This window comes from Arachis hypogaea, chromosome 12, assembly GCF_003086295.3.
Source record: "Arachis hypogaea cultivar Tifrunner chromosome 12, arahy.Tifrunner.gnm2.J5K5, whole genome shotgun sequence".
NCBI lineage: Eukaryota > Viridiplantae > Streptophyta > Magnoliopsida > Fabales > Fabaceae > Arachis > Arachis hypogaea.
In genome coordinates, this window is record NC_092047.1 from 113,040,210 (window position 1) to 113,063,769 (window position 23,560).

Sequence of the window (23,560 nt, forward strand, 5' to 3'; positions counted from 1 at the left end):
GGTCACTTTTACAGCTCTTAATTTGGGCTCTTAACTGCTTATTTTCTTCAACAAGATCACAAGCAGTTTCGGCCTCTCTTACTTTCTCTTTAAGAAAACTGTTTTCAGCTTTAAGAATGGTGATTTGTTGTTCAAGTTCTTGATTTTCCAACCGAAAACATCTTATTTTTTCAGAAAGGTGGTTTATCATAAGATGAAGATCCTCAGTGTTAGGGTTGTGAAAGACTACCTGATCTATGTGATCTGCCATGAGACATGGTTGTGACTTGGTCTCGGTTTCTTCATCATCATCATCTGATTCATTCTCCAAGTCTTCCCATGAGGCCATTAGTCCTTTTTTCTTTTCCCTTTTTTGCTTTTCTTCCTTCTTCAACTTAGGACAGTCAGATCTGAAATGCCCCGTTTCCTTGCAATTGTAACAGGTTACTTTGCTAAGGTCTTTCTTCATCTTTCTTGAGCTGCTGCCTTTGCCTTTGAACTTCACCATTTTCCTGAATTTTTTTGCAAACAACACAAACTCATTTTCAGAAGAGTTATCACTGGATTCATCATCTAGAGGGTTAGTCATAGAAGAAAAAGCAATTCCTTTCTTTTTTGAGTCTTTTTTCAAATATGTGTTTTCAAAAGCTAGAAGATTTCCTCTCAAATCATCAAGTGTCATGGAATCTAAGTTACTGCTCTCAGAAATAATTAAAGACTTTGTTTCCCACTCTTTTGTGAGACATCTCAACACTCTGCTCACTAGCACAGATTCAGAATGTGTAATTCCCAGAGCATCTAAGCCAACAATGATTGAGTTGAACCGTTCGAACAGTTCATCAATGGACTCTCCTTCCTTCATTGCAAACATTTCATATTCTCTGTTCAACATATCTGTCCGAGTCTTCTTCACAATGGTGGTTCCTTCATGGGTGATTTGCAATTTGTCCCAGATTTTCTTTGCTGTTGTGCATCGTGATACCCGTCGGTACTCCTCGAAGCTGATAGCACAGTTGAGCAGATTTATTGCCTTGGCATTTAACTCCACCTTTTTTCTATCTTCCTCGGTCCATGTTGCTTCTGGTTTGAGAGAAACCACTCCTTCGGCACTTGTAGTAGTTGGATATTGAGGCCCTTGAAGGATGATCTTCCAAAGTCTGTAGTCTACTGCTTGTACAAATATCTTCATCCTCTCCTTCCAATAGGTATAATTTTTCCCATTGAAAAGAGGAGGTCTGTTGCTTGATTGTCCTTCAGTCAGATTGTAGGACACCACATTTGCGCCACTGTTTTCTGCCATAAGGATCTTTACTCCAAGCTGCAAAGCTTGATCTCTTTGAGACCAAGCTCTGATACCAATTGATGGTTTCAGTGGCTAAGAGAAGGGGGGGTTGAATCTTAGCCCCCTTTTTTCGATGCTAACACTTGCTGACCTTCAGAGAAGACTTTTCTGTTTTTGCTCGTCACTGGACACGAGCAACTTTGTTTTGTCTCGTCCCTTGCCACGAGACTTTTTTTTTGTCTCGTCACTTGGCACAAGATAATATTAGTTTTTGCTCCTGTACAGTAGAAACAGAAATGTAGGAGAGAAGAGTTGAAGATTACACCCAGATATATCCTGGTTCAGCTGCTAAGTGCAATGCAGCCTACATCCAGTCTCCATCACAAACATAATGGAATTTCACTATAATCAATCTGATTACAACTTGTAAAGTGCTAACCCAACTTACAAGGGGATTTCCACAGAATCATGAAACACAACATAGATGAACAAAGGAACTCTAAGACATCTATGGCTTTTTCTTTTAATTTTGCACTCTCTGCCTTTTTTCGCTCTATGGCTTTTTCATTACAAACCTCACTGTTTGCCTTTTTCCATGAGACTCAAGACATGACAAAATTAAACAGAAAAATACTAAACAGAATACATTGAAGGAGAAGAAAATCTGTAAGCTTAGGTAGCTCTGAGAATCCTGTGCCTTGCACTCTCACTGCTTACTTCTAACTCCTTGCTTCTAACAGTGGTTGTTCACTCTTTTTATAGAAGAGGGAAGCCCCCACACTTGAAGCCAAAACGCAAGCTTAGCTTCTTTTCCTTCACACATAACCGGTTCGGCCACACAAAGAGAGAAGAGATAACCATGCAATAACCAACATGCAATTACCTCTAGTCCTTCCTTGGTCATCACTCTTCATCAATCCGAGCTCTCCATCCTTGGCTTGTTCTCCAAGATGGATTTCTGGCCCTTGATGCTTCATGATGATGATGACTTCATCTGCTTCAATCTCTGCCTCTACCATTACTTCGCCACTCTAGCTACTTCCTGTGGTGGTTGAGCAGAACCAAAGACAAGTCACGCCTCCAAGAATCTCCTCCTTGCTGGCCGAATCTTCTTCCTCCATTTTTGGTATGGAGAGGCTAAGATATCATCACCATATCTTACCATATGTGATAAGAATCTCAGCCACTATATTTTTTGTGTTTTCTTGCCATCATTGTGATGATCTTGTAGCTTGCTCTTTCTTCATTTTGATAGCTCAAAGTAGTTTCAATGGCTTCCATAATTTCTGTTGAAGTGACCGAAGAGGAAGCAAGAAAGAGATGAGAGAGAAGAGAAAATCTGAAGAAAAGCAATTCAAAGTGATTAAACACATTAATTGAAAATAGCTTGCTTTTACTTTCCTGGGTGGCGTGTAATGTTAATGCCATCAATCATGTCAATGACACTCTCTCTCATATTTCCCATGCACTTATTAACTTTACTCTAATAAATTTTGAAATCCATCATGATGAGTAAAGGAGTTCCGTTGGAGCATGCAGTGCATAATCAAAGGAATGGATTTCCTTTGTTAAGTGAATAAAATAATATTGTGCCCCAATTCCTTATAATTTCGGACCAAGCATTTTTGGTCTCATACCAAGACCTTTAATTGGGCTTCTTATCACAATTGCTAGCCCATTTAATAAAACACTTGTTTCAGCCACCATCCTCATAATAATTTTAACATCAAGGCTGAATATTGATTTTATTGGGCTTGGGATTTCTTCTTTTCATTTCGGCCCAAATATAAAATCTGCAACACAAAATTATTAATTAACATATGTTAAATGAAAATCAAATTAATAATTTTATAATTAATTATTTTAATAATATTTAGTTATCACAAATATTAATTTAGAGTTTTCAAACTCATCAGAAACACTTGTCCATCGTAAATAACAAAGACATTGAATACATTGTGAACTCAATGGAGCTATCACAACCTCATGATGCTTTTCCTAGTTTAGAGTTTCTCAGCCTTTTCAACCTAAAGAACATAAATAATATATGTTGCAGTCGTATTACAGATTCCTCATTCTCTAGACTAAAGACAATCAAAGTGAAGATGTGCCCCCAATTGAAGAGCATATTCTTCTTTTACATTGTTGTATTTCTTACTAATCTGGAAACAGTTGATGTCCCTGAATGCGGTTCTCTACAAGCAATTGTTGGTGAGGAAGGAGAAGGATCTAACAAGGTTGTGCTTCACAAGTTATGCTCTTTGACACTACATAATTTACCATCATTTGTCAGTTTTTACAACAATGCAGACATGCCTTTGGAACGTCAATTTATGGAAAAGCAAGCAAGAATCACTGATGACACGAGAATTATCCCGGTAGAGGATGAGCAGAGTACCACAACTTCCTTTTCTCTCTTTGATGAAAATGTATGGCTTTCATCAAGTTTAAAATAATCTGTATTTAACATTTTTATATCAGTGATGGCAAACATAGTAACATAGTTTTGTGTGTGTTTAATTTCTTACAGGTAAAAATTCCGAAATTGGAGAGCTTAAAGTTATTCTCAATTAAGATTCACAGGATATGGAGCGATCAACTTTCAAATGATTGTTTTCAGAACTTGATAAAATTAACTTTGGAAGACTGTAACTTGACATATTTATGCTCGTTGACTGTGGCTCGTAGTCTCTGTAAGCTAAAAAGCATCTTCATAAGTGAGTGTTCACTAATGGAAAAGTTATTCATCACCGAAGGAAATAACAATAAGTACTCAAAGGTACGTAAGTTCGTAAAGTTTGTAATAGATTTTTTTATATTTTATGCATATTATATAATTGTACTATTTTGCATCAAAATAGGATTGTATCTTTCCTAAGTTGGAGGAAATCCAGTTAAGTCGAATGGAGATGCTAAAAGAAATATGGCCACATGAAGATGAAGTAAGGGCAGATTCATTTTCTAGTCTCATTTCTGTCGATATCAGCCAGTGCAATAAGATTGACAAGATTTTCCCTAGATACATGAAATGCTGTTATTTGAGTTTGAAAAGCTTGAAGGTTTATTCATGTGTGAGGGTGGAATTCATTTTCGAAAGTAGATGTCCTCCACAACAAAGTGATGCAAAATTTGCATCACCACTAGAGGTTATTGATTTGCATAATCTCCCATATTTGAAGTATGTGTGGAGTGAAGATCCAAAAGGAGTGGTTAACTTCACAAATCTGCAGAGTATAGAGATTTCTGAATGTAACACATTGAGCAATGTGTTGCCATCTTCTATAGCCAAGGATCTTGAAAATCTAGAATAGTTTTCGATTTACTCATGTCAAATTTGGTGGAAATCATTGCCTGTGATGGTGGATCAAAAACAAGCAATGAAGCATTGGAGTTTCCTGAAGTAGTTGCAATGTCGTTTTCTAGCTTACCAAGCATCCGATGCTTCTACAAAGGGAGACATATTGTAGAGTGTCCAAAATTGAAGCAACTGACAGTGACTTCGTGTCCAAATCTGGAAATATTCAAAACAGAAAGTGACAATGAAGAAAAAAGAGCATTTTTATCGGCTGAAAAGGTGAGAATGCTTAGTAAAACATATGACCTTATTGTCTACTACTCTACTCCAATTCATATCCACCACATCATGATCATGAGTCTCATGGTCGCATAGACATTCCATGAATAACGACAAATTATTATTATTATTATTATTATTATTATTATTATTATTATTATTATTATTATTATTATTATTATTATTAATTGATGAAATAATCATTTAAAAGTAAATTTTTTGTCCCTAATATTTGAATTTTTTTCAAAAATACTCTATCGTTTAATTTTATTCAATTTTGTCCTTAACGTTTTCGATTTGTGTCAAAATTATCTTTAAACGTTTTCAATTTTGTCCTAACGTCTTACATAAAATTAACATTCAGCGATAATTTTGATTCAAATTGAAAATATTAGGGACAAAATTGAATGTAACTAAGACGTTAAGGATATTTTTGAAAAAAAAGCGCAAATGTTAAAAGACAAAAAAAATTACTTACCTTTATTTAAAATATAAACATAAGAAGATATTTGCTAAATTTATTTTCAATATAAATTGATGTACAGGTAATGTCCAAGTTGGAACTTCTGAAAATCACCTCAAAAGGAGTCAAATGGTTAATGAACAACAGAGGCAAGTATCGCTTTAACTCTTTGAAAGAGCTTTACTTGAGCCAATGGCAGAGTGATCATGAGACTTTATACTGCTTCCTCCACACTATTCCTAATCTACAAACCTTTGAATTGAGTTTTGATTCTAACATTAGAGAGTTCGTGCCAAGTGAAAACACCTCTTCGCAGCAAAGGTTGGGAACCGTATTACTTCTTAAGGAATTAACTGTGGGCACGAGAGATGGAGGATATTGGATTTGAAAGAGATCCTGCTCTTCAGAGATCACTGCAGCGCCTGAAATTATATTCCTGCGACAAATTGAGGAGGTTGGCACATTCCTCCGTGTCCTTCAATCACTTGACATACTTGGAAGTGAAGAGCTGTCATAAATTGAAAACTCTAATGACATGCTCAACAGCAAAGAGTTTGGTTCAACTCACCACCATGAAGATAGCCAAATGTGGTAAATTAAATGAAATAGTTACCAAGGATGAGGAGGGAAATGACGAGGAGATTAAAATTGTCTTTGCCAAGTTGATAACTATACAACTTGAAGGACTAAGCAACCTCAAAAGTTTCTGTAGCAACTTATATTGTGAGTTTTGGGTGTCCTTGTTAGAAAAACTGATTCTATCAGATTGCCCCAACATGAAAACGTTCACCGCAAAGCACATAAGAGCACCCAAGCTAAAAAGTGTACTTGTCAGAGAAAGATTTGGCGAGGAAGAGAAAGGGTATTGGGAAGGTGACTTGAATGCCACCATTCAAATGATAGATAAGGTACTCTGTCAGCTCATTTATGATATATGCTCCTTTTCCAAGCCTTCTGATGTCCTCTTTTTAATTGTGCGCCTCCTTCTTAATATCCTTCCACTTGTATTTGCTACATTGCTAAATATTGAACTAAACTGCTACTTTATGTTATTTTCTATATTAGTCATATTTAGACATGCACTATATTAAATTAAAAATCTTTTTTCATATTCTCTAGTTTTTGTTAATTTTATTTATTAAATCATATCACTTTTTAATTGTATATAAAACCAAAAATACATATTGTAATTTACAGAAACTTGATTCTCATAAGACACATCTATTTATAGGTTCATTTGCAGCTTTCAAATCGTCAGAGTTACAAGTATGGCGTCAAGATAAAACATTGGTGCAAGTGAATATGTTTCGCAATGTAAAATCTTTGGTTGTGAAGAGATGTGATTATCTTGCGTATGTAATTCCATTTCATTTGCTTCATTGCTTTAAGAATTTGGAAAATCTGGAAGTTGCCGATTGCGATGCAGTGCAAGTCATCTTTAATATGAATGACGACAGTAGCAATAAGGTGACAACAGCTATGGGCATGTCCCGTTTGAAAAAAGTGTCTTTAGAGAATCTACCAAATTTGACACATGTGTGGGACACGGATCCCAAAGGAATGATTCACTTCCAAGTTCTTCAAGATTTGAGAGTTGATAGATGTGATAGTCTTGAGTATGTGTTTCCATCATCCATGCCTAAAGATTTTGTCATGCTGAAAACACTTTCAATAAACAATTGTGATCAGTTGGTAAAAATATTTGCAAAGGATAAAACAGTCTCAGAATTAGAAGACACCCCCATAAAGATTGTGTTTGATTCTCTAAGTTTTCTGTACTTATCAGAAGTGCCACTGCTCAAATACTTTTATCCGGGACTACACAGGCTTCAATTTCCAAACCTAAAAGAACTATATATACAAGTGTATAAATGGATGGTATTCGATTGTCAAGAGGCGAAGACTTCTGTAGAAGATCAGCAAGTTCTAATTCCACTTGAACAGGTACTTCTTATAACGACTTTGTCTATAATTTTATTGAAATTAGTTTAGATTAACCATAGACAAAAAGGCATAAATTTATATGATGTAATAAAAATTATTGATAAGGAACCAATAAATAATACCGTAATTAAAGAATACAAAATACATTTTTTTTTTGGTATAATAGATATAACAGAAAATAAAATATGCACTAAGTCGAGGAATGAGATTCCTATACACTTGAAAACGGTTAGTTCCACAAAATAGTTTGAAATTGGTTTAGTATGTTATAGTGTTGAATTTTATAGTAAGAATAAAAAAAAATAGTAGTACTATAGAGTCAACACATTTTGTGATCTATAGTCATCAATTAGGGCAAATCACAATATTAAACCAAATGGAAGGAAAAATTACAGAATTCTACTAAAGCAAAAAATGTAACAGGAATCACCCAAAAGCATGTTTCTATGTAATTCGAATCAATCTAAATCGAACTAGGAAACCACAAGTAATTCAAACCAGGTCAATTCGAATTAATAGGGAAGTGTAATTCGAATGTGACCAGTTCGAACTATTCATGCATGGAATTCAAGGTAGTTCGAATTCAACTAATTCGAATTATGCACAGAGTAGTTCGAATCTCACCAATTCGAATTATAAGGGAAGCAGTTCGAAATGTATTTTGAGAAGAGGGGATTGAGCTCTTTCTCTAGCCTCGTCTACTAGGTCTTTCTCTACAGCTTCCTCTACTCCTCCCAGAAGCAGCCGTGGACTCGGCTCGCCGACTTCTACAGGTATCATAGCATCCACCCCGTATGTCAGACGGAATGGGGTTTCCCTTGTAGATGATTTCACGGTTGTATGGTAGAACCAGAGGACGGAGACGAGTTCGTCAGCCCATGGTCCCTTTTTCTTATCAAGCCGCTTTTTGAGGCCTAGCAAGATGACCTTGTTTGCGGCCTCGACTTGGCCATTCGTTTGCGGGTGTTCCACATATGAGAATTTTTGCTTGATGCCCAAACCAGCAAGGAACTCAACGAACTTTTTATCGGTGAACTGCGTCCCGTTATCGGAGATGATGACCTCAGGGATGCTGAATCGAGTTATCACTTGTTTCCACATAAACTTCCAACAATTGGATGAGGATATGCTGGCCAGTGGCTCGACCTCTATCCACTTGGTATAGTAGTTGACAGCAACTATGAGGTATTTGACTTGCCCTGGACCTACCGGGAAGGGTCCCAGGAGGTCGAATCCCCAATGAGAGAACGGTTGGGAAGACGTCAATATATTGAGCTCGGTTGCCGGGGCCTTGTAGAAATTGGCGTGCTCTTGGCACTTGACACATTTTCTTACAAATTCTTGGGAGTCTCTCATCATCGATGGCCAGTAATAACCAGCTCTAATGAGCTTTCTTGCTAGGGCTTTGCCCCCTGATGTGGTAACCGCAGCACCCCTCATGGACCTCTCTGAGCACATAATCTGTTTGGTCGGGGTGCAGGCATTTCAGCAAGGGTTGGCTAAGTCCCTTTTTAAACAACTGACCTTGTATGATCGCATACTTGGCCGCTTTCCTTCTTAACGCTCTGGCCATCTTCTCATTGTCAGGGATTTGGCCACTTTCCAGGAAGTCGGTAATCGGGTCCATCCAAGAGGGTCCCACCCTTGTTATATGGAGAGTAACTGTCGGCTCTCTTGCTAGGCCTTGGTTGAGAGATCGGTTTCCCGCTCCTGGCTTGGTACTTTCCAGCTTTGACAAGAGGTTTGCTCGCATGTTCCTCTCTCTCAGGACGTGCTGCACTGAGACTTCCTCAAATTGCTCGGTTAGTTCCTAAACTTTTTCCAGGTATTTTTGTAGCAACGAGTCTCTGGCCTGATATGCCCCATTTATTTGCAAAGTCACGACCTGTGAATCGCTACACACTTCGAGTCTTGTGGCTCCAACTTCCTTAGCCAGGACCAATCCGCCAAGGAGGGCTTCGTATTCCGCTTGGTTGTTTGACACCGAGAACTCAAACTTGATCGACTGCTCGTAAACGACCCCAGTGGGGCTTTCTAAGATTATCCCGGCTTCGCCGAATGTTTGGTTGGAGGCTCCGTCTATGTGGAGTTTCCACCGTGTGCTCGGTGCCTCGGTTGGGTCTCCTGTCATCTCCACCAAGAAGTCGGCCATGGATTGCGCTTTGATCGCGTGCCTGGGTTCGTATTGTAAGTCGTACTGGGATAGTTCGACTGCCCAGGTCATCATTCTTCCCGCTAAGTCGGGCTTTTGGAGGACCTGGCGAATTGCCTGATCCGTCCTAATGACCACTTTATGACTTTGAAAGTACTGTCGTAATCTACGGGAAGAGTGTAGAAGCGCAAGTGCTAGCCTCTCCAATTTAATATATCTAAGTTCCGCTCCTTGCAGTGCTCTGTTCACAAAGTAGATTGGTTGTTGTGCCTGCCATCGCTTCATCCGTTATGGCCAAGTACAAGTATAACGGTTCACCGTTCTTGAGCTTCCCGAGGACTGGTGGTGATGCCAGTATTTTCTTGAAGTGTTCAAAAGCCTCTTCACATGCCGGGGTCCACTCGAAAGCTACCCCTTTCTTCATCAAATTGAAGAATGGTAACGCCTTAGCAGCCGACGCCCCGAGGAAGCGGGAAATCGCTGTGAGCCTTCCCGCCAACCTCTGAATGTCCTTGACACACCCCGGGCTCTTCATCTGGAGTATTGCTTGACATTTTTTTGGGTTGGCCTCTACTCCCCTCTGGGTTATCATAAACCCCAAGAATTTTCCTGCTTCCATGGCAAAGGCACATTTGAGTGGGTTGAGCCTCATGCCGTGCTGTCGAAGCGAGGCGAACACGCTTTCAAGGTCGCTTGTGAGGTCATTAGGCCGGTTAGTTTTTACCAAGATATCATCTACGTATACCTCCACCGTTTTGCCTATAAGGTTGCTGAATATCTTGTTCATCAACCTTTGGTAGGTGGCTCCCGCGTTCTTCAGCCTGAATGGCATTACCTTGTAGTAGTATGTCCCACCTGGCATTATGAACGCCGTTTTTTCCTCGTCAGGCCAGTGCATCGGTATCTGATTGTAAACAGAGTAAGCATCCATGAAGCTCAGATACCGGTATCCTGGCACCGCATCGACAAGCGCATCTATGTTGGATAGGGGGTAGGAGTCCTTGGGACATGCCTTGTTAAGGTCGGAGTAATTCACACACATCCTCCATTTTACCATTGTGCTTTCTAACTAGGACTACGTTCGACAGCCAGGTCGAGTAATCGAGCTCTCGTATGAACCCCGCTTCAAGGAGGCTAGCTGTCTACCTGGCCACCTCCTCTACTCTTTCTTGTGACATTTTCCTTCTCCTTTGGGCTATTGGTTTGACCTCCGCCCTGACTGCCAAGCGATGAGACATGATCTGGTGGTCTATCCCAGGCATGTCGGCTGGCGTCCAGGCAAAGAGATCGCCGTTAGCCCTGATCATTTCCATTAAAGGTTCTTTCAATTGGTGTGGAAGGTTTCTGTTGACGAAAGTAAACTTTTTCTCGGAGTCGCCAACCCTGAACTTCTCTAAGTCTCCTTCTGGCTCGGGTCTAGGCTTGTCCTCGACTCTGACGTCCAGGTCGGCGAGGAAGACTCCCGACGCCTCTTTGGATTTCTTTCTTAAGGAGAGACTGGCGTGGTCGCAAGCGACTGCCGTTTCCAAGTCCCCTCTTATGGATCCCACAGATCCGTTATCAGTGATGAACTTTATTACCAACATCTTTGTGCTGATCACTGCCCCAAGATCGTTGATGGTATTTCTCCCAAGGATGATGTTGTAGGCTGTGGAGTCTCGGAGGACCACGAACTCCGCGATTACCGACCTTTTCCTCTGTCTTGACCCTATGGATATAGGCAGGGAGATTATTCCATCAGGCTTGATGAAGTGGTTGCCCAAGCCTACTATACCGTGCTGGTGGGTTTTTAGATCGGCATCTCAGAGGCCTAGGGCATCGAACACGTTGCGGAACATGATATTCGAGTCAGCGCCAGTGTCCACGAGGATCCTTTTGACCAAGCCGGTCCCTACCCTACCCGTGATGACCATTGGAGGGTTTTCCGTGATCTCATCAAACCATTGGTCGTCCGGACTAAATGATATGGGTGGGGTCCTCTTAGAACTTGGCGTGGGGCTAGACGACGAGACCGCTAGGACTTTGGCATCCTTTTTGTGTGCCGACTTCGACCTCGGAGCCGCGTCTCTTCCGATTACCACATTTACTATGGTGAGGCCGCGCTCATTGTCCTCGGGCTCTTGGCGTCATTTTACCGCGCGGCTTTTGTCCTCCCCATCTCGGTCTCGTTCACGTCTCCTCGGCTCCCTGATGAGGTGCGAGAACTCGGCTAGCTTTCCGTCCCGGATCGCCTGCTCTAGCGCGTCCTTCAGGTCGAAGCAATCCTGCATCTTATATCCATAGCCCTTATGATAATCACAATAGAGGCTCTTGTTCCCTCCGGTTCGGTCCTTTAGAGGTCGGGGCTTCGACAAGATTCCTTTCTCGGCTATCTGCTGATAAACTTCTACAATGGAGACGGTGAGAGGGGTGTAATTGGTGAACTTTTTGACTCGAGTAAATGGCCCGGATGTCTTGCCTGGACCGCCGTCCCTGGTGCGCTCCTTCTGCCTTTCTCCGCCACCGTGCTACCGAGGTTGATGGTAGGAGGGCTACCGCTTGTTGGTAGCCACGACTTGACTGACTTCTTCATCGTTGATATATTCCTTGGCTATGCTTTGGATCTCCTGCATCGTCCATACTGGCTTCGTGGTGAGATGCTTCCTGAAATCCTCATTCAAAAGTCCGTTCGTCAAACACAAACTGGCCACCGAGTCGGTTAGGCCGTCGATCTCCAAACACTCATCGTTGAACCGATCCAAGTATTTTCTGGTCTGCTCGCCGGGCCTTTGTGTCACCCCGAGTAAGTTGATCGGGTGTTTCGCCTTCGCAATTCGGGTAGTGAATTGGGCCAAGAAGGCGCGGCTAATATCCGAGAACCTAGCGATAGAACCTTGCGGGAGGCTATTAAACCACCGTATTGTGGGTCCCGCCAAAATGATCGAGAAGGCGCGACACCTGACTTCGTCGCCTTCCCCCTCCAAATCCATTCTGGCCTCGAAGGCCGTTAGATGCTCATGTGGGTCTTGAATTCCATCGTACCTCATGTCTGTCGACTTATCAAAGTGCTTTGGTAGCCGGACCTCGAGGATGGAATGGTGGAAGGGGGTTGCTCCCATGATCACAGGTCGTCGCGTTCTCCTCGTTCTTTCTCCGTCGTCTTCCCGATCTCGCCCAGCGGCGCAAGTCCATCTAGATCGGGCATAGATGAAGGGGTCATACCGTCTTCTCGGGTGTTCCTGGTCTTCCCGGCTACTTTCAGATCCCAATCTTGGGGTGGGAGTGCGCTGGGAGCGGCTTCTGTGAGAGGTTCTTCCCCGGATCTCGGGAGACGGGAAATAGTTGGGATCGGAAGTTTGTTGACGGTGCTCCTGATCTGCCAGCTGGCGCTCCAGGTTCTGCACCCTATGGCGCAGTTCCTGCATTATCCTGGCGCTATCACTGCCAGTTCCCCCGAAGGGGTGTCTTTCTTGGGCTCGTGAAGGTGGCTCGGGTCGTCGAGGAGGGGATCTCGTGCGTCCCCGGGAGGAAGCCACGGAGGCTGCCCCCCTCGGATTGGCCCTGTCGCCTGGGTCCGCAGCACTTGCTATGACGTCCATTTACGTTCGGTCTCCATAGACGGCGTCAATGTTCGGTTTGTCAGGTACCGGACGGTTCGGAGGGGGCTTCGGGTTGATGAGTAGGGGTATGGCCTGGTTCCGGGTTGCGGGGCCAAATATGGAGTAGCCGACGTCCTGAGTTCTTTGCGTGGAGAGGGGGTGTCACCTGCAAAGACACTCCGACGCTCTAGTCAGTCGTGATGCAGGCGAGAAATGGGGTAAAGTGGTATGTGTGACGTACCTTGGGGGAGGGGTAGGACCCTCCCCTTATATACCGTGTCAGAAGTGGGTCCCGCAAGGGTAGACCCACCTTCCTTGAAACTTCCCCATACAGCTGTAGTAGAGAGCTGTCAAGGACGCGTGTCCGGGTCGGTGGTTGAGCGCCTCGCACCCGACCGTTCGGGTCGGGTGGCCTACGGGTCGGGTCGGCCCGCGTGGTGTTTGGGCCAGGCCGTAACATAATGATTGTCCAAAAACAGTAATTTCATATTCAATTCACGTTCTAAACCTAGACCCACTATCAAACCTAATCCCTCTACAGGTACTGTTGCCGACATCGTGATTGTGCTGTTACTGTGCCACTACGCAGACCGATAAAAACACTTCTACTAGAAGACACATGCATAAAAGAATACATCCAGAAGACACGTCCACAAATACACTTCCATTAGACAGAACCATAAAAAAGACACGATCAAATTAAAAAGACACTTCCATTAAAAGTCCAGCGTAGCATGCGTGGAGGCCAAGCATGGGAGAGGCGGCGTCAAGTGGTCTAGCAGAGAAGGCGACGCAACTTCAATGGAGTAGCGACGGTCACCTTCGTTTGGAGCGGCAGTAGTGGCATTGAGCTGCTCACCAACGGAAGACCATTGTTGACGCTGATGAGAGCTCGCCAACGAAAGACCAGCGTTGACGCCACAGAAGTTATCAAGGTTGGCGGTGCGACCGTGCGACGATTTGTGACGACAGCGTTCTCGCGTGTGGTGTTGGCGTCGTCGAGTTGCGGAGATGGAATCGGTGTGTGACGGAGGTCTGCGATGCGTCGCCATGGGATGGTTGTTCAGCAATAGGATGGAGATAAAAGGGATATGCACAGCGGGAAAAAAAAAAGTAGGAAAAAGTGATTTAATGTAATTCTAAATTAGAGTAAATTTGGATAACTGAAGTGTATTTTTTTTGTTTGATGAATTTTAAAATCCAACCCAACGAAAATTGATGAGAGCTGGCAGAATTTTTTTGATTACCTAACGAAATTGTTCTTGTATTCAATAAAAGTTGAAAACCATTCAAATAACCACAAAAATATGAAGTATATATAAGATAATCATAAAAGAATAAAGATTTAATTTCTAAACAAATCATTTGAAAAGGGTCATATTAACGATAAAATTACTAGTTTTATTTTTTTGGATAAACTTATTATATAAATTAATATTTTTGAATATACCGCCAAATTTTTTTTATTAATTTTGTCAAAAATATAATATTTTAATAAACACTATTAAACTTAAGAACTTTTTTTCTTATTTAAGTTCATTAATTTTGTTATAAAGATGCTTATTTAAAAAGCGATGTTAGTATTTTGGTGTTATATGCACAAAACAATTAAAATAAAAATATCTTGATAATATTAGAAAATTATGTGAATAAATTATTATATTTTGTATTGAAATATCCAGATTTCTTTTGATGAGGATTTTGTCTTAACATCTTTTTCAATAGAATTTCGACATCTTTTTCAGCGAAACAACGTCGTCGTTCAAAATTTTTTAGTGAGTATGGAATAGTATTTATAAAAGACGATTTTAATACTTAAATTAACAAACATTTAATGTAAATTTTATGAATTAAAGTTGAAAAAATACTACATAAAATATTTATACAATTGAAATGATGTCCTGGATATTTTTCTATAACTCTTCCACGGTGGCTGATTATTTTTCTTTATTTTAGACCTGACTTTTAATTATGGATCAAAGTCAATCATATATTTATTTTTTTAAAATTATTATTATTAGAAAATATCATCACATTTGCTACTCAATTCTTATGACTATTTTTTTGGATTGTTTTTGTAAATCGAAAAGATTGGTAAAATAAAAAATAAATATCTAATTCCTCTTAAATTAGCATAATAATTTTATATATAATAAAAGTTACACATTTAATGATAATTTATTATTTTATTATCTTATTAATTTTTTCACTTAAAATTAACATTTTTTTTCTATTTGTGGATAAGAAAGAATATATGTTACAACAGTTGACACAAAACAAAAAAAAGTAAATGCTGGGTGAGTTGGATCAGGCGCCCATCCAACTGCCCAAAATATGACAATGTTAATACATGTCCCCTTTCTACAATTTCTTAGAAATACAGCAATCAACTGGGTCAAATAACAACCAAATACTGCAGCTATAATAGCATCCATAGACTCCGGCAAAACGATAAGGTTGAGGTACAATTATTGGTGACTCGGACATTGCATTTAAGGTTATGGTACAATTATTGGTGACTCGGGCATTATTGTAGTAAGGTTAAGGTAAATTTATTAGTGACTCTAGCATTGTATTTAAGGTGAAGGTACAATTGTTGGTGACTGGGGCATGCATTATCCTAAGGTTATAAACAATTTAATTAAATTATTTTTAAAAAAATAATTTAAACAATAAATACTTATATTAAAAATAATTTATAGGTAAGTTATTTTGTATTTAATTTTTTAATTTTAAAAATATTTATTTTAAAAGAAATGTGATAAAAAAAATTTATTATGAGAAAATTTATTTTTTTTAACTTTTTCATAAACACTTAAATAACTTCTTAAAAAGTTACAATTTAATTTTAAAAATTATACTAAATATTAATACTATTACTTTTTATAAGTCAAAAATTAAAAAAAATAGCTTTTAAAACTTGTCAACCGGACCCTAAATGATTCTAAACACAAATATCATCTTTTGAATTTTAAACAATTTAAATTTTGTGACTTAGGCTTGTATAGTATTTTATATTTGCCTCTTATATTATATGGTCACAACTCACATCGGGCTCCATTTCTAAGAACAACTAGGGTGGTTGTTATAAACTTAGAAAAAAAAATTTAAATAAATTTTTTTTTATTATTCAAGAATCCTATTTTAATTTTAAAAAATAATATTTATACTATATATAATAATTTTTTATATTGTAAAATATAATTTTTTTCTTTTTTTATTAATTATTTTAATATTTAAAATAAAAATATGTAAAAATTTTAATATAAAAGTAATATATATATTAGAATTTAGGAATTTAGAACCATTTGATTTCGAAGAAAAGTTCAATCTGAATATGCTATGTGATTACAATAATATATATTGTATGATCTTTCACATGAAAACAAATAATTTAGAGATATTCTTGATTTTAGATTTAAGATCGATGTCAATACCAAAATTTAAAATGGAAAAATTTGATAACTTCAACTTATAGAAATGTGCGTGGGTTGTTTGTCTTGTGTGTTTTGATGTATACGTGGCCAAAGAGAAAAAAAAAGTCATTTTAATTTTTTTATGCGTTTAATTTTAATATATTTATAGTATAAAATATTTTATATAATTATTTAATTATATTTATTTTTTTAAATAATCATATTCACCGTTAAGGTAAAAAATAATTATTTTTGCTAATAGAATGTTACATAATTAGATATACATTTAAAATTTTTTTAAATTGATAGTGTATCAATATTAAATTTATTTTTTGTTATAAATATGTTTTTTGTTTAATTAGAACCTTTATCTTTTATTTTAGTTTCTAAAAGTTTTTATTTAGATATAATACGATTTAAAAAATATCTATTTTATTTAATTTGTTCCCTAAAAAATACTCTATCTAGTCAAAATAAATAAATAAATAAATATCTGATTAGGAGTATAAGTTTAATTTTGAATAAAGCCCTATATATTTTTAATCAACAAATAAAAATTACTATTTTTTCCTTTAAATATAACTTATTCGCACATCTGCAATAAAAGAACATGCCAAGGTGCTTTCGTGTCTGGAAATTATTACATCTTTTAATCCCACGCTTTTTCTTTCCATCCATCATATCATATATGGTTTATTTTTAAGAACATCTTGTAGCTTTGCATATTTGACTTAAAAAAAAAAAAAAAAAAAAACTTTCGTCTTTGTTATCTCACTCGATTAGCATAACTTCTTGTTCTCTCTCGAGTTTTTCGCTTGGAAGATAGTGATGAAGAAATAAAGGCAAATCATCCCAATCGAAATACAAAGGTTAGTTTTTTTTGTAGCTTATTATGGAGAGAGCTTAATTGAAATGTTTATATATATGGAGAGAGCTTAATTAAGCAAAAATTGTAGCCTTAAATGTTAACAATTTTGGTAAACGCATTTCGCAGGGCTGAAGCTTCATAATACTTTTTGAGTATTTAAAAAGGCGAAGAAAATGTGAGGAAGAGATGCAACTGGAAGAAGGGGGGAAAATGTAGAAACAACAAAGGAGTTAGCTGCTGAACAATAAGAATTGCCTCATTACTGTTAGCAATTTGTTTTGGTCTCAAGGTATGACCCTAAAGTGCTATCTGTGTTGTTTTTTGGTGGATTAAATGTCTACAACAGGGAAATTAAATTAATTACCTCTAAGGACAATCAATAAGAATTAATTAGTAAGAAAGATAATTTTTAACTTATTCTAAAAGGTATACTTAAATAATATTTAGAGAGAAGAGTATTCAGATTTTTATTTTAGATAAACAATAATTAAAGGCATTTTTCAAGATTTTCTCCTTGTGAGATTTTTCGCTTTTCAAAATAGCACTTGTTTATTCTGTTTTTTTTTTTCATGTTTCTGATGTGTAATTATTTTAGAAATAGGAATATATTTTAAACTATTTTGTGTAGATTTTATTTTGTATTTTTTTACTTTGAGTATTAAAAATAATTAATAAAAGTAATTTTTTTCTTTTATACTACGTATATAAAAAAGTGTAGAAAAATAATGTACATAAAATTAAAAGTTATATCAAAATTTATGTATTAGCTTTTATGAAAAAAAAAAAAAAACATCTATAATATATAGAATAAGGAAAAAATATGGCGTCTATTGAAATTGACATATGTATAATCTCGCTTAGTCAAAGTCCATATGCAAAATACATGGAGAACTTTTAGATCATACCTGTAAAAGACACCTATTTTGTTTTAGTTCATACGATTTTTTATATTTTATTTTTTGAATCTTTAAAATCTGAAGCTGTATAATTAATTAATTATAATTGCAACAGTTAATTTATTTTATTAAGCAATGATGTGATAAACTAAATTTTCAAACGAGACGTTTATAACTTTCAACAACAATAATTACCAATGACCAACAATAAAATTTAGGCCAATTCTATGGTGCCTATAAGTTGGTGCCTAAATTTTGCCTAACTTACTTTCTGTAGTAAGTTTTAATTTTTTAAAAATTATTTATTGTTATATTTTTTAAATTAAATATTATTTTTTAACCTTTTTTAGTAAATAGGCAACATCTTTTAGGCACCATAGCATTCACCTAAAATTTAAATGGTAACTTATTTTACCGAAGCTCATCGCTACTCAAACAACTAGAAAATCGTAGAGTATCGACGGTGTTATAGATGATTTATGCCGGTGTCGATAATTTTTTTTGAGTAATTATCGAAACCAATCTCAAAAAATTTTAAAAATAAATATTTTAATTTAAAAATAAAAAAAAAAATACAAAAAATATCTCCAGAATTTTATTTTAACAAACAAATCAGGCTTTAGTTTATTTTGTGATGGAGTATTATCCAAATCAGTCTTCAAGAATTTTAAAAATGGATATTTTAGCTTCTAAAAAAAATTAATACACAGATCAATCTTCAACATTTCTTTCAGTAGACATAACACTTTTCTATTTATTTTTCGATATGACTCACTAAATTCTTCAAGTATTTATTAAAAAAAGAATATTAGTAGATATTATAATCAAATTAACTTTTAAAGTTAAATTAAACATATTTGATTTCTAAAATTTATCTTGATATTCTCTTCTACCTATTGCACATAAGTCCTTGTTTTATTTTGTTTATGATAACACTCTAGATATTCTTAAAATACTATAGATTTTCACGAGTTTTCCAGCTAAGAAGCCCCCGAATCTGACACCTAGACTAGCCTAGTCTTATAATCTGATCTCTCGAAAAACAAAAGTTAGAGTCTAAGACAAAAGAAACGCTAAACTAGAAAGCTGCCCAAAAGAAAGTGTTGATGTCGCTGCCTAATCGTTGTCAGAGGTCAAGTCCACGATCTCTATATCCATCTCAGGATCCTCATCGTCCTCAGAAGTCAGATCCTCAATCTCTATCTCCTCGGTGTCCTCGTCGTCAGAAATAATGATGACCTCGGGTGTACACTGGGGGCTACCATCACTGCCACCTCCTACTGAAGTTGTACCATTAGGAGAAATCTGCTCAACAGCTGATGGCTGACCAACCGCAGTGACTGAAGTCCCAATTGACTCTATGGCGAAAGGGTTAGAGGATTGAGTAAACAGATACTCTATTGACATATCCGAATCTATTGGAGAAAACTCAGGGATGGGATCATCGATGACAGGGCCAGGCTCAGACACCGCCTGACCATCCTGCTGTGCTAGAACAGGACCTCCATGCATGAAATCAAAAGGATGGTAGACAGAATCGGGATGTAACCACGATAGCGAAAAGGAATACGGTGCAACAGAATCAAAGAGGGATGAAGTTAACGAGTGATGGAAGGGATGATCTCTAACTACGTATATATGAACTCAAGGCTTCGCGGCGACCACATAGAAGTTATGAAGGGCAGGATCCTCGTACACATAAGGCTGCTCGAACTCATAGAAAATGACACTCGTCTCCATCTGAAGGGGAAAGGAAGATATGGGGTAAGAACTGGGGAGTTGTTAGTAGGGTCGGGATAAAACAAATTAAGTTGTTTTTTATAAATCGACCACGTGTCCCAGATTAATCAGACCACAACAAAGGAACATAGGGCAAACAACAATCAAGAGCAAACAATACATAATATACAACCATAAGAACGAATTCAAAATACACACAAGAGATATACGCAAACAAGTATGATGCATGTCTAGACCTAGTGCAGGTAATGAGCTCATTTGTCAGTTTTTGACTCGTGCCCGGCATTACATCTTTGCGAAATGATGATCGAATTTTTGCGTGGTCTAGAATTTCACTAATGAAATCTTGTTGCAAGTATAGCTTATAAACCAACAATAATCCTTTCATACAAAAATTTTGTTTGTCACAAGTACAAACCCCTAAAATCTATAAACCGAAGTATTTAAATCTCGGGTCATCTCTCAAAGGAATTACAGGGTAGTGTTCTTGTTATTGGTTATGGGTTGTATATGTTGGGGTTAGAGATGAGAAACAAGAAAAGTAGATGGCAATGAAATCTAAATGAGAAAACGGTCTTGGCAAGGTTTGGAGGTCAAGGATCTCTATCCTTATCACTAACCACAACCATTAAATCATCCTCTAACCAGTGACTAGTAAAGGAAAGTCAAATGAGCTATATCAATTCAAGTCCATAAGTCCTAGCTATCCACTAAGTCAATTAGTGAGAACTAGAGTCAATGGTTACCAATAATCAATTACTTGGACATTAGTGGCCCAAGAGTTCCTAAATTACCATCCCAAGCCAAGAACATAAAATTCTACTCTAACATCCTTTCAAGCATTTCATCAAACACTTGGAAGGCATTAAAATTAAACAACTTGAATTACAAGAATTAAAGAGAGATCTAATTACAAAAGCAAGAGATCAATAATAGAGAAGCGAAACAATTATAAAACAACAAAGAACTTATCAATTGCATTGAAGAAGAAATGTAGATCTACAAAAGAAGGTTCATCAACTACAACTAACAATATAAAGGAATTACAAGAGAAGTAGAATGTTACAACTACAAGAGAACAATTAAGGATGAAAGAGAAAAATTAAGAGAGAAGAAGAAGAGGTAGATCTAGATCTAAACCTAATCCGAATTCTAGAGAGAAGAGAGAGCTTCTCTCTCTAGAAAACTAAATTAAAAGCATGTGAAAACTAAACTAAACTAATTGGTAACTTCTACATGTATTTCTCCTTCAATCCTTGGGTTAAATAGCATCAGAAATGAGTTGGATTGGACCCAAAATGCTCCTAAAATCGCTGGCCACGAGTTGTAGTATAGTGAGTCACGTGCAGCACCGATGCGTACGCATAAAGTGCATATACGCATCCTTATACGCAATGCAACTATGGCAAATATTATACCATTTCAAAGCCTCGGATGTTAGCTTTTCAACGCAACTGAAACCACGTTATTTGGACTTTTGTAGCTCAAGTTATGATCGATTAAGTGCGAAGAGGTCAGTTTGACAGCTTTAAGATTCCTTCATTTCTTCATGAGTTCTCCATTTCTACATGCTTTTTCTTCATTCCCTCAATCCAATCTTTACCTCCTAATCCTGAAATCACTTAACAAACATATCAATACATCTAATGGAATCAAGGTGAATTAAATTTAGCTATTTTAAGACCTAAAAATCATGCTTTCACTCTTAAGCACAATTAAAGAAGAATAACAAAAATCATGCTATCTTAGTGAATAAATGGGAGAAAAATTGACAAAATCCTCTAAATTCAACACAAGATAAACTCTAAAAATGGAGTTTATCACGAATGTTGTCTCTCGTTGCCATCGTTTTGGGGTATAGTGTCTGGTACACTCTTGGGTTATGGCGTCCGCACGCTCTTCGGCTATAGCGCCCATACCACTCCCACGATTAAAGTGACGGGTCACACTCTTGGGTTATAGCGCCCGTACCGTTCTATTGTCGGATAAATTGATGACAAGAAGAGTCATTGGTGTTGCCTTTCCAAACCTCAAACATCACATCACATAATCAAATACCTCTAAAGATATAATAATTCTTTATCCATAACACCACAATTAAAATCTTATTTTATAAACTATTATAAAATCAACACAGTCTTCACTGGTTACTTTATAAATTATTCAAACTATTTTATAAACTTTCGAACACCCAAAACTTCATTAAAAATAAGTAAATAGGGCCCGATTTTTTCATTTTCAAAATAAAATCTTTTTCGTTCAATTAAAATCTTATTTCTCCTAAAACCGTCTTCCGATTTAAACTCTTTATTGCAACCTATTATTTTTTTCTTTAAAAACCAAACTCAATTAATTTCAATAAAAATTCATATATTTATAAATAAATAAATAAGTTCATTAAATCTTTCTCAAAAATTAAGACTCTGCTTCTTTTTACTCAAAAACTCCGTTTAAAATACTCATTTAGTTATCATTAATTCCAAATTAAAATCCGACCATCAGAACTAAGTTACATACTATCATATAACTCAGATTTCAGTCAATTATTCAACAACAACATCTCAATTCTTTATTTCTCAACATGGCCAAAACACAACAACAAATCCAACAGCAATTCAGCTAAAATTTCAACAGTTACCAATTACAGATTTGAGCAACAGACGTCAACAAATAATAATCCAACCACATATATCAATTATTTTATAATTTTAACCGATTAAAGAGTCAAACCTACCTCTTTGAAGCGCAGAACACACACAAGATACCGGAGGAGATTTTTGATAAGTCAAACAGAGCAAAAACGTCAAAAATTTGGTGGTTTCTTCCCTCTTTTGGTTCGGCCAAACTGTTTCCTGGAAGGGGAAGCTCCACTCTATGATTTTACCGAATAAAACACACGTCGTTGCATAGAAGAGAAAGATATAATCACTTCTATCGGATCAGAATTTTTGTGAGGTCACGGATCTCAAGAAATTGAACTCAGAAAGTTGAAAAATCAACAAAATCCTCCATGCATGTCACGGCTGTTCTTGAGGGAGTGAGAGAAGATTTGTGCCCTTTATACGGTGTAATTAGTGACTAATGTCACTTAATGAAATAGGGAAGGCATGTGTCACGACGTGAGGCGCATTAAGCACGCTTATCGCATTTTTGAGCTGCTGAGTCAGTGAGGTTAAATTTTTAAATATCTTAAAAGGTAATTAAAGTAATTAGACATGGTAAAAACTCAAATAATCATCTCAAGTGGTGATATTTACTTAGAATAAAGATTGGGTAAATTACTAATGTAAATGACATTAGTAAACCTGAGCTTTTTCAATCTTCCGGGTCCAATATGAAGTGACCGTCCTTCGTCAAATAAAATTAAATAATAAAATAATATTAATATTACATTATTATTCATTTTATTTAAAGATTGCAGAAAGAAAAACATATCATAGACGTTATGTGAATAAAATATAAAACTCACATATGCGACTCTAACACGGAAACCAGGATATTACACGATGTATCCCAAGAAGTAGATCTCATCCCTTAAAATGTAACATTTTTTTTCGTATATATGTTATTCTCTTGTAAGATGTTGAACATAATTCATAAGTGTTGTACATGTTCCTTCAAGATATTGCTATAGATAATAATATCATCCACATAGACCACTACAAACT

At 37.0% G+C, this 23,560-nt stretch overlaps 2 protein-coding genes across 2 annotated transcripts in view; both read left to right on the plus strand.

Moving 5' to 3' along the window:
• The first annotated feature begins 5,828 nt into the window (after positions 1-5,828).
• LOC140176878 (uncharacterized) lies at positions 5,829-7,315 on the plus strand. Its single transcript, XM_072208437.1, has 3 exons — positions 5,829-6,206; positions 6,496-7,242; positions 7,286-7,315. Exons 1-3 carry the CDS (start codon positions 5,829-5,831, stop codon positions 7,313-7,315), a joined length of 1,155 nt encoding a protein of 384 aa, XP_072064538.1.
• Positions 7,316-16,929: 9,614 nt separating this feature from the next.
• The window catches only part of LOC112728367 (uncharacterized), a 50,997-nt gene continuing 44,366 nt past the window's right edge, over positions 16,930-23,560 (plus strand). Inside the window, exons 1-2 of the mRNA XM_025778458.3 lie at positions 16,930-17,257; positions 17,383-17,545. The gene's annotated coding sequence lies outside the window, so the exon portion shown is untranslated. The remainder of the gene's footprint in view (positions 17,258-17,382; positions 17,546-23,560) is intronic.